Here is an 11,266-nt window from a genome sequence, read left to right as displayed (position 1 = left end):
ACCCTTTCAACGGATACCAAGCGCGTATTAAGCAAGAAACAACTCTGAGCGACTCATTGCCCACGTTCGACTTATTTGAGGGCACCAATCAGCGTGTTCTCTCATAGATACGTGAAGTATTGAAGCCGTTGAAAGGTGGCAGTGACAGGGTGCAATGAAGACGCGCCTTTTTCTTCACACGTGCACACTGCAAAAAAATCGCCAGGCCTGCTCAGAACACGCAGCACAGTCACAGCGAAAGCTGGAAGAGCCTTTCTGGAGTCCGTTGCAAACTCTCTTGGGGCAACTAATACAAGTACACACGCAAGGTACTCACTATGCCATAAATCATCGTAATTTTTCTAAAGTAGGGAAGCACCCGCTATGCCACTTTTCGTCATTCTTCGGAAAATCGTGGTACCTGCTACACATCTGTAAGGTATTATGTGCACTGTGTGCTGTGGCTGATGACGATGAGGAATTATGGCTGAGCCCTTTGTAATGGGTTTGAAACATTCAACGACCTACTCGTTGCGCACTTCGCGTTGTGTGAAGCCTGGTTGTTATTTTACTCTTCTACGACGCTATATTACATATGTTAACACGATTCCTTGCCCGACCTGACGCGTGTATAGGGTATTTTTGCGAAGGAGTTTCAAGCACCGGCGTGGCTCTGTATTTCATTATTTACGTGGCTCTGTGGTAGAATAACTTGACTGCCGCGCAGAGGGCCCGGGTTTAAATCGCATCCGATCCTAGAAATTTTTGTTCTCATTTAATTTTTTCTTATTTCGCGCGATAACGGTGACGGGCACCGGCGCCGGCGGTGGCGAACAACCACGGTGCCGAAATCGGCTGTTGGTGTGACAGCTTTCGCTGCAAAAAGTCTGGTGTGTCACTAAAACAACCCGCAGCTACACGTACAATACATTACCACCGCAACAATCACGTTTGGCGTGCCCGTCGGCTCAACCCACTTGCTCGCTTTCGAGAAAACAGTCGTGCTAATCATTTTGGATATTTTAATTCTTGCAGTAGGTTTCTCAAGAAGGAGACGTCATTTAAAAGAAGCGGCGACTAGTTTTATTATTGAGAAAGGTTTTACTAGCGCATTTCATCATTGTTTTATGTTTTAATGGCAGAGTATATATTTATGGAGCGTGTTGACTATTTTTGTCTTGGTTATGTTATGCAACGGTTGCTCTTAATTTCTTTTTTTTTTTTTTTGCTATCACCGTGTGTATGCATATATGTGACTGTTGTATATGTTGTTTTGACTGTGATGTTATGTCCTGCCTGTTACGCTAAGTTGTGTATTGTATGTACTGTGTATTATTTGTGATTAGAAATTTGGACCCTATGTACTTTATGTTTATGGACCCTATGTACATTATGTTTATGGACCCTATGTACTTTATGTTATGGACCCTATGTACTCCAAGAGCTAAAGAGTAGCCGACGCCTTATTTGTGCGCCAACATCTCCTTAAATCATGTCAATAAAAAAAAAGCAAGAAGTATGAGTGGTGTTTTACCGGCCGGACACGCTTCTTCTGGTAATATCCAAGTTATAGCGCTTACTATCAAGGCTCTGAACTTTCATGTAAAGCAGATGTCACTTGGGCGCAACGTGTCCGCAACTGATGGTTATTCTGAGAATGAACACATCCGCATAACTAAACGTTAAACGCCTTGCCCGAACACCCATCCTCACTGTTTATTAAAGCATCGGCTTTTCATTCTCCCTCTTGCAGATGGTTATCAGCATTTCGAGAGAAGATATCGCCGCTGCTATAGCAGATAAATCGGAGTTATTTAGGCTACCTCTGGTACACGCGGCTGTGTTTTACGAACTGACCTTTAACCAAGGCGAAATTCGAATGCGGACGCGCCAACGTGCAATGCAGTTACCGGTTATCGAACGATGGACGAACGTGGGAAGAAGCCTCAGCCGGTGCTTTCACAAGAGACTCGTCTTGATCAGGTTCTGCCTCAGACAGGCATCCTTGTCAAAGCGTTGGCTGTACGGATGGAAGCGTCCATTGTTCTCGCGGTCTTCGATCAGTTGAGCTTTTGATCCTCCAGCGCTCTTTGTCATGTTTGCAGTACTCCCGGATTATAATTTGACCCCGACGGCTTAGTCTCGAGTCTTTTAACTGTTGCTATTCTACAGATGCCTCAAACAGAAATGTCAGCTATGTCCAAGAGGTCGCTGGATCACCTCAAATACTTTAGTTAACCTGCTACTTTTTGGAGTGTTATATAGAGTTATATTCGTATTGCACCTGGAAACATATTCCTTGGCATTATTCTGCGTACGTGGTTCCAAATAAAGAAAACATGTTCATGAGCGCTGTTTCTTTCTTTCTTTTTTTTGCATACAGCCCCGCCACGGTGGTTTAGTGGTTATGGCGCTCGACTGCTGACCCGAAGGTCGCGGGATCGAATCCCGGCGCGGCGGCTGCATTTTAGATGGAGGCGAAATGTTTGAGGCCCGTGTACTTAGATTTAAGTGCGCGTTAAAGAACCCCAGGTGGTCGAAATTTTCGGAGCCCTCCACTACGGCGTCCCTCATAAGCAGGTTTCCCTCATAATCAAGTTTTGGGGCGTTAAACCTTAGATATTATTTTTTTGCTAACTGGACATGTTGTAAATAGAAGGCGCGATGTGAAATTAAATGTTCAATTTGGACAGCACGACATTTTATGGCAAATATTATTGCTTTTTGACAACGGCTATATGAAGTCCATAATGAAAACGCAGATAACAAAAAGTGAGTCCTGTATTGCAGAGATTCTGGCATCGAACGCTAACTTTTGCAATCACAAGAATTAAGGAAGCTCAAGGCTATCACAATTTAGTACAAAATCAGGTTGGATTCTTATAAAATTCCAAGTATTTCTAACTTGCGCACACCTAATCTTCTTGATAAGACCATAGCGTTTCGAATTCAAGAGAATCTTGATATCAATATAAGGCATATATTTCACAGGACAGTGCAAGGGGACTGCTCTATTAAATGGTTTAGTCTTTTTGAGTCACATCAGCCACATGACAGGATCACCAGTAAGGCTTTAAAGAACACACTAAATCTCCATAACCCCACTGCTGGAAACTTGAATATTCTTTTCTAACATTTCTTTTCTCATTCGAACGGAGGCGTTTAGTGCTCGGAACAGGTGCTCTCGCAATCCATATGCTAACGCCACAATCCACTGCTATCTTCCACAATGGCCATATTCAGCCCAATCGCGCGTTAGTTACGCTAAGCAAAACGCACGACTTTATTGTAAGCACACATAGTCCCCACAGAAAAAAAATGAGCACAAGTGACCGTATTGACCATTGGTGTATTGTGATAACTTTTCTCTGCGAAAGCCGTACATGCGAGCTTAATTGTAGGCGCATTTGTGTGTTGGTCGCAATGTCACTTAAGTTACCACATAGTGTGACTACTCGAAGTCTGTAACAAAAAAGACGCCAGGCCCGCTGAAACCGCAGCACAGTCACAGCGAAAGCTGGAAGAGTGGCGTTTCTAGAGCCCGCTGTAAGCTCTGTTGGGGCTACAATACAAGTACACTAGAAAGGTACCCACTACGCCATAAATCACAATTTTTGTGAAGTTTGGAAGTACCTACTAAACCATTATTTGTCATTCTGCGGAGAAGCGAGGCACCAGCTACACGTCTGTAGGCATTATGTGCACTTTGTTGATGCGACGACTGATGACGATGAAGAATTATGGCTCAGCCCTTTGTAATGGGTTGGAAGCTTTAAACGGCCCACCAGTTATGTAATTTGCATTGGGTGACGCCCGGTCGCTATTTCCCTCTCCCGTCATACTGTATAACATACGTTGACGTGGAAGAGAGACGGGGGGGGGGGGCGAAGAACTTTACTGAGACCCCGAGGAAATGGATCATGCGCTTATGGGCTTCCTTGGCAACCAGTACAAGTGCACTTGCGAGGAACCCACTACGCTATAAATCATTGTAATTCTACTGAGACCCCGAGGAAATTGGTCATGCGCTTATGGGCTTTCTTGGCAACCAATACAAGTGCACTTGCGAGGAACCCACTACGCTATAAATTATTGTAATTTTTGAGAAGTAGGGCAGCAGGCACTGTGCCATTTTTCGTCATTCTACGGAGAGCCGCGGTACCTGCTAAACGCATGTAAGGCATTATGCGTACTTTGTTGATGCTGTGCCTGATGACGACGAAGAATAATGGCAGAGCCCTGTAATGGGTGGGAAGCAAGGAGGTTTAAACCTCCTTGGTTGGAAGCATTCAACAACCTACTCGTTGCGCAATTCGCATTGTGTGACGCCTGGTTACAGAATTCGCGTTGTGCGACACTTGGTGCTTATTTTACTCTTCTACCACGCTATATTGCATATGCTAATGTGGTTCCTTCCCGACATGAAGCCTGTATAGGACCTTTTTGCAAAGCGGTTTCAAGCACCGGCATGGCTCAGAGGTTGAATACTGGGCTCCCACGCAGAGGGCCCAGGTTCGAACCTCGTTCCATCCTGGAATTTTTTCTTATTTAGTTTTTTTTCTTATTTCGAGCGATACTGGTTACGGACACCGGCGGCGGCGGCGGCGGCGGACAACTACGGCGCCAAAAACGGCCGGTGAAATTATCTCATAACAGCTTTCGCTGTAAAACACCCGAGTGGCATGCGAACACAATGAACAGGGCAAAATAAACTGCGAATTCGACAAAACATCGGTGATTCCACTTCGCTGCACCGTTCCTTCCCAGCGACTTAGATGTCTGACCAAACGTTTCGCAAACGTTGTAGCTTGTTTGAGTAGCTTGTCGGGATGCATCATTTTTAGCGGCGTTGTACTGTTCATTTCTCTTTGAAAAGGAAGGTAGTGCAACTATGAGGAAAATCCCCATTTCCTCTGTCTTATTCGTATGAGATGCCAACGCGACAGTGTTCGAGAGACGAAATCGCAATGCTCCTATCCCAGGTGGCATGCAATTGTTCGCGAAGTCGTAGCTTTGGATTGACAAGAACAGAGTTGCGCAAGTATACTGGGAGCGTTTACAGCGCAGTAAATTGTCGTTGAATAATGCGAAGTTGCTTTAGGAATGATCTTAAGCAAAGGTGAAGACATCTGTCTAGTTTGCACAAAGCAGTACTTGGAAACTTTGCTTGCACCACTGACAACGAGAACAGTTCATTACTTTCTTGTGCATCCCTCGTAGGGTTTCGCATAAGGAAACAAGAAATAAAAAAAATCAATTACAAGCGGAAATAATATAAGTATGATATTGAATGCTTAATCTTACCTTTCAAGGTTGTGTTTGCGAGAATTTCCATGCTGTGATCTTCTCAATGAGACGACATCGGTGCTCTCAACAGGAGCTACAGCACAAAACTTCCTATGCCATTCTGGCTATCCAAGGAATGCAGCCATTGCGAACTGCAATAAAGTCCCAGGTTGTACTTCTGTTATGCATAATACTTGCAGCATTTTTTCCCCTTCTTTTCCCGATTATGCGCCGCCATTCAATGCAGCAGCCTACTACAGTTATATGGTATGCCGTCCTTAGAACGATGCACAAGAGAGTTTGAAAACTGCGTGCTTCCTTTCGGCCGAACGCCTGACGCACAAATCCAGACATCCAGGAGCAATCCTAATCAGGCCACTGGTTCACAAGCACAAGCAATACGCTAAGCTTGAATCTGCTTTTTATTTAGCTGTCAAGGATAGTGTAGGCTTTATGTATAGAGGGACTAGGACATCGCAACCGGAGGCGGTTAGAAGTTCAGTAAGGTACTTTTTTTTTTGTCCGCACATCGGCAGCACTTCACCGTGGGAAAGGCACACTTCGACGGGCAACCACTTGTCGCCCAACACATTCCCGAGCACAGGCACACACACCGATCGATCCCGCTCGTGGCATCGTTGCACAGCGTCTTATTCACAGTCACGTTGACTACGCACACAGGGCTCACAGAACACGTTTAAGCGCGGTTAAGCTCTTCTCTGCTCATTGACGGGTAATTAAAATATCTAGATTGCCACGCAGAGAGACTGCAAAGGAAGGACGGGTTTTCCAGGGAAGCACATTGACACGCTTGCTACGAAGGGATAAGTCCGTTGCGTTTCTCTTTACGTTAGTATGTAAGCAAGGAAGCATATTCACGCTTCGAAGTCAGTAATGGACTAAGTCCTCCACTTCGGACGTGTTTAGTCGTGAGTACGTACAATTTGAGGTGATTATAGCCAAGATCATTTCCAATATGATGTGCTTCTTTCGTTTGGCTACTTAATCCATATTAAAAGATTTATCCGGTCGTGAACATGTTATATCCGCAACATTTAAGCACGTTCTTTCAGGCGCTGTTGTTGCAATAGAGCCTTACGTTTCACGAATCAGGACATTGAAAAGCATTGAAAATTTCACGTAAATTTATGTTCAGATTTACGCAGAAATAGAAGAAATTTCGAAAACGACAAGTATGTTCGAAATAAAGTTAGAAAAGCATTCAGAAAAAAAAAAAGAAATGTGTAGGCGCCACGGTTTGCAACACTGCATTCGACTGTACAAAGCTAAGCGCTCCTGCGACCGGTATCGCGTCGTGGTGTGGCACGCATGACCATTTGTTTATTCTCCACCCCGCCTCCCGCCTACGCATCACAATTCAAGCAAGTACGGCAACAGGTGTATGGAAGGCTCCCCGACGGGAGTCTCGACTTTGGATCTTAAGCCTGAGCTATTAAGTTCAGTTTATAGAGCAGGTCATCGCTACATAAGAACTACGAAGCCTGTACCCTCGAATTTACTATTTTGAAACTACAAGGGACCCACCCATCTGTCCTGTGCTACACTATGGCAACAGACTTATCCCTCCCGCAAATATCACACAAATTGATGGCGGAAAGAAAAATGGGGAAAGAGGCATAGAAGCCTACCGAATGATTCCTAAGCCGTGTAATGTTTGCTAAAACACGAGTTGAAGCGCAAAACGCGTGTACGCTTCCGAAGCCGCACTCACTTCACCGGCACACCGTATCCAGGGCGGCAAACTTCATCTTCGGTTGGAGAGCAGCCTCGCTTCGTGAAATTCAGCTTTGCTCATTGCTTTCATGCTATTGGCAACCGTGCCAAGCTCCCAGAAAGCAGCGACAAGCTTTTGTTTTACGGTCACACCACGGTACCAACCGGCGCTCCCGGTTGAGAACGTAGCTTAAATTCAAATTAACGGTTGCATTCCTCAAAATTCAACAATTTGAAAACGAACGTTTTGAAGAAATGCGCTTCTTTCCGAAATAAACGAGGTTAAAACGGCGATCATTATCCTCCGCCGTGAGCACAAAACAGGTAATAACTGAGTTTGAGAGACTATGATCCCAATGCATATTAGATATGAGGCGCGATACCGCGAGTTGTGATCCCAATTTAGCTCGGCTTCAGCTGCGATCCAACCGACGGTGAACCTGAGAGGGCGCCCTCTTTACCTTTGTTCATTGCAATCCAAGCGCGCACGTTTACTTTCCCTCACGGAATGTATCCAAGTTCAGAGTGCAGGTTCGTGTTGGACCAGCGCGTGAATCCTTCCTTAGTGAGTCCGTGTTCAACGCGTATCGTGGTCACATCACCAGCGACGCGGCGCTGCTGCTGCTTCTTATGCGGACCACCATTAGCAGCAGGAGCACCGGCACCGAGCTCAGAGTCCGACTTGCGCCGGGGCCTCCGTGGCGGGCTCGTGGAAGCGTCAACCGTCCTTTCTTCCTCTTCCTCCAAGAAGGAATCGGACACGTCACTGCCACCGGCATCACCATTAACGCGGCCATTGCGGTTCTTCTTCTTCTTCCTGCGTCGTGGCCTCTGCGGGGCATTGGCTGCGGCGCCGTTGTTTTTGGAGGGGAACGCAGAGCGGAGGTCGTGGAAGCTCCAGGACAGCCGTCGCCGTCGCTTCCGCTTCGGGCGCGCGTTCCCGTCGGGGCTGAGGCAGACTTCGTCTTGCGACTCAGCGTCCGGATCGTGGACCGTCGTCGTAGTGGCGATCTCTTTTCCGTTGCGGTTCGACCGCATTCGGCTGAACAGCTTGCCCGTCTTCAGCCGGGCGCGTGTCAAGGAGGTCTTCAGATTGGACAAGAATCCCGGCTTAGCCTTGCGTTTGTTGAGCTGCGGCTGCTGCTCCCATCGTATGACCTTGGCACTTCGCTGCGGCCTCTGCACCGGCTGGAGGGTGGTAGTGGTGACGCGCGACGAGCCCGAGCAGTTGCTCAGCGAGGCCCAGTCCCGCACGTGGCCGTGCTTGTTGAAGCTTATTATTCCGGGTGTCATGACGCCGCGACTAATACCGTCGCATTGCGCTACGTCGATGACTACCTTGCCGTTGGGCGGGCTGTCACCGCACAGCGAGGCGGTCGTCGATGTGTACGCGTTCTTCATGGTCTTCGTCTCATCGTCCGCTTGCTGCTTCTCATCTTGCGGTTCCCGGTGGTATTTAACGGCTGCGAAGGTATGCGGCGGCTGGTGCTGTTGCTGCACGTGCTGGGTGCGCTCGTGGTGGTGGTGATGCACCTGAGCTCGTGTCACGTGTTCGTGGCCATGTTCCGAGCGCCCCTTGACACGCCCGTCAGCTGAGAATGAGTGCGCTACCGAGCTGCGTCGCATCCAGTGTGCCTCTGAGTCACACTCGCTGCTGAAGTTAATCGTCTCCGAAATGGTCATCTGGCCGCGGCTCTGGCAGCGGCCGCTGGGCACCAGCGTCCTGCGGCTCGAGCTGCACTCGGAGCAAACGGACGAGAAGTCGCACGAGCAGCAGCAGTCCGAGTCGCAGCAGTCGTCGTCCTTGGTCATAGTGCCGGCTTCTCGCGTCTGACAGCACGAGTCGGAGTGGTAACCTGACAATGAGCTGTCCGACGTCCCGCTGGGTGGAACGATTGTTGTTACTGCTGCTGTCGTATTCGTTTCTCGAGGCTTCACTTGTTCCGGCAGGATCACTGGCTCCTTGACGGGGATCCTGGCTGAGTCCTTGAGGAAGTACGTGTAAGACGTAACGTTAGACTTCTGAGTCGCAGACGCCGCAGGCGCCACGTTTTGACCGAAGTAGTAGGTTGACTGGGGTGGCCTCGGTGGAGGAGGCGGCTCAGGAGGAGCAGCGGGAGGTTCTTCGTGTGTCAGGTCCTCTTTAGACGCCTTGGCACTTTTAGATTTCGAGGAGAAGTATCCAGTGTCGTTGGTCGGTGTTTGAGCCGACGATGACGACTCGTCGAAAGACTCCTGTGGAACGCCGCCTCCGTTCGAAGCAGGAACGACGTTTTGAAAGATGAGTCCATCTTTGTGGCTGGTCGTTTGCAAGATGACATCCTTTACAAGAGTATCTTCCGTCGTGACTGTCACATTTCCCGCAGAAGAGTACGACAGCTCAGATGTGACAGGCCTAGGCAGTGCAGCCCCGGCGTACTTCTTGGAGAGGTCCCGGTACTTGTAAGAGTTAGACTTCCGGCGTACCCGTCGTTTTCTTTCTTCACTTGCCGAGGACTTGGATTCGGTGTCCGTTCGTCGTGACACTCTCTTGGACGACCTTCGGGGAGACTTGAACCTCCGATCGACCACTTCTTGGTAGTAGCCGCTCGCTGACGCCGTAACCGATGACTGCGGTTCATCTATTGACGATGTCAGCTTTCGGCTACTCGCGTTTCTCACAGTATACGAAGACGCCGTGATAGACGTGAGGTCGCTGTAGTCGTCTGGTCGCTTACCACCGGCCACGACCACCGGTGCAGGCCGTGGCCTATCCAGCACAACAACAGTGTCTCGCGCTTCGCCTAATGACGAACATATCAGCAGCGCGTCTTCGGCTGAGGCGCAGATGAATCCGTGGCATTCCCACGTCGACGGCGCCGCGACCTGTCGGAAGAGACAGGCGAACACGGGAGGGTGTGCCAATCCGACGAGGAACCTGCGCTTCGCCGACAATCCTAGGTACCAGGACCGGTCGACGACGTCCTCCGAGCAAGCCAAGGGCACGAAGGCGGCGCCGATAGTGCGTCTCTTGGCAATCCGCGCACTGAACCGGAGGGCGGCCCAAAGCACGATGTTTGCAGCCGGCGTAATCACACGCGTAACGGCCGTCACGGCTCGCCTCGTCTCCGGATCCTCTAGGGCCTCCGCAACCACTAGGCCGTAGTGTGAGACGTCTAGTCGCTGCGTTAGCGCCAGCGGGTGCACGGACCGCTGGCTCTCGCCTTTGCGCCTCGCGGCACTGTACAAGTCCAGCAACGGTTGCTGCAGGGCTTTGAGCCCCCGCTGCTTGGACTTGGACTGGAAGCGGGTGCATCCTAAGTAGCGCACGAAGAAGCTTCGGCTCGAGTCCTCGGCGGACACGACCTCCTCACGGCGCTTGAACATCGTCAGTTTCGGGTTGACCCCCGAGACGTTATCTGGAGCGAGCGCGACCATAGGCGCCTGATCCTCTGGTGTCTTTCATGCCGAGCCGTTGTCGTTGTTAGCCACTGGTCAACACACAGGCACTGTGACAGCACTAGACACACTGGTCACCAAGCACACAATAACCGCGCCTGCTTCCCAGAGCCAACAGGACGGCCCAGAAGCAGAACCACAGGCCACACAGTAGTAGATGATCCGGCGTCTCGGCGCACAGCGGCGATAATCCTCGTTTCTTCGGAGATTAGGGACGATTCGCCCTTGCGCTCAAGCAAGGTCCCGGAGTGTCGCTTCGCGGGCTTCTCTGGCCGAGCGAGTGTCGGAAGCGGCGGCGTCGAGCCCGTTCCAAGCCGACGCCGCGCGCTCATGGTGGTCGCATATCGTCGTCCACCAACTCTCGGTGTTCGCTCTCGCTCGCGCACTTGCGGCTCTCACTGACGGCGGCTACGGGCGTTGTGACGGCGACCGTGGGAAGTGCGGTTTCGCCGCGCGGCGATGGAAGGAGCGAGAGCGCGCTCTTTCTCGTCCGAGGAGAGGAACTGGATTTCTCAGGGCCGCGCTCTCTCCGCCGCGTCGAGCGGGCGAAAGTGGTCCGTCCGCTAGGCGGCGTCCTGCCGTTGTTAAAGCCGTTGTTGTTGCTGCTTGCCGCGACGTCGAGGACCGCCGCTGGACCGTTTGGGTAACGGCCCGCTGCCGCCGCCACGCCAGGACCACCCACGGCACTCGGCTAGCGCCTTCGCGGGGCGCGCAGAATCGCCTTTGATGGTCGCCTTTCAAGTACCGTGTTGCGGCGGCCCGTCACGGACACCGGCGTGTCGGACCGTTGAGAACCGATAGGCCGCGTACGCGCTACAACGTGCCTGCC

At 50.3% G+C, this 11,266-nt stretch overlaps 1 protein-coding gene across 1 annotated transcript; it reads right to left on the bottom strand.

Annotated features, from left to right (window-relative positions):
• Nucleotides 1-5,664: 5,664 nt before the first annotated feature.
• Nucleotides 5,665-10,889, bottom strand: LOC119390644 (uncharacterized). The gene has a single exon (XM_037658252.2). The coding sequence runs from the start codon at nucleotides 10,414-10,416 to the stop codon at nucleotides 7,501-7,503; it is 2,916 nt and encodes a 971-aa protein (XP_037514180.1). The 5' UTR covers nucleotides 10,417-10,889; the 3' UTR covers nucleotides 5,665-7,500.
• Between the last annotated feature and the right edge of the window lie 377 nt (nucleotides 10,890-11,266).

The sequence above is a fragment of the Rhipicephalus sanguineus genome, chromosome 4 (genome assembly GCF_013339695.2).
Source record: "Rhipicephalus sanguineus isolate Rsan-2018 chromosome 4, BIME_Rsan_1.4, whole genome shotgun sequence".
In the NCBI taxonomy this organism is placed as follows: Eukaryota; Metazoa; Arthropoda; class Arachnida; order Ixodida; family Ixodidae; genus Rhipicephalus; species Rhipicephalus sanguineus.
Note: the sequence above shows the minus strand (reverse complement) of the source record. Positions and strands in the feature narration are given on the sequence as shown.

What these genes read in the sequence shown, in the direction of transcription:
- LOC119390644 (XM_037658252.2), bottom strand. Translation starts at nt 10,416, where the DNA reads ATGGTCGCGCTCGCTCCAGATAACGTCTCGGGGGTCAACCCGAAACTG.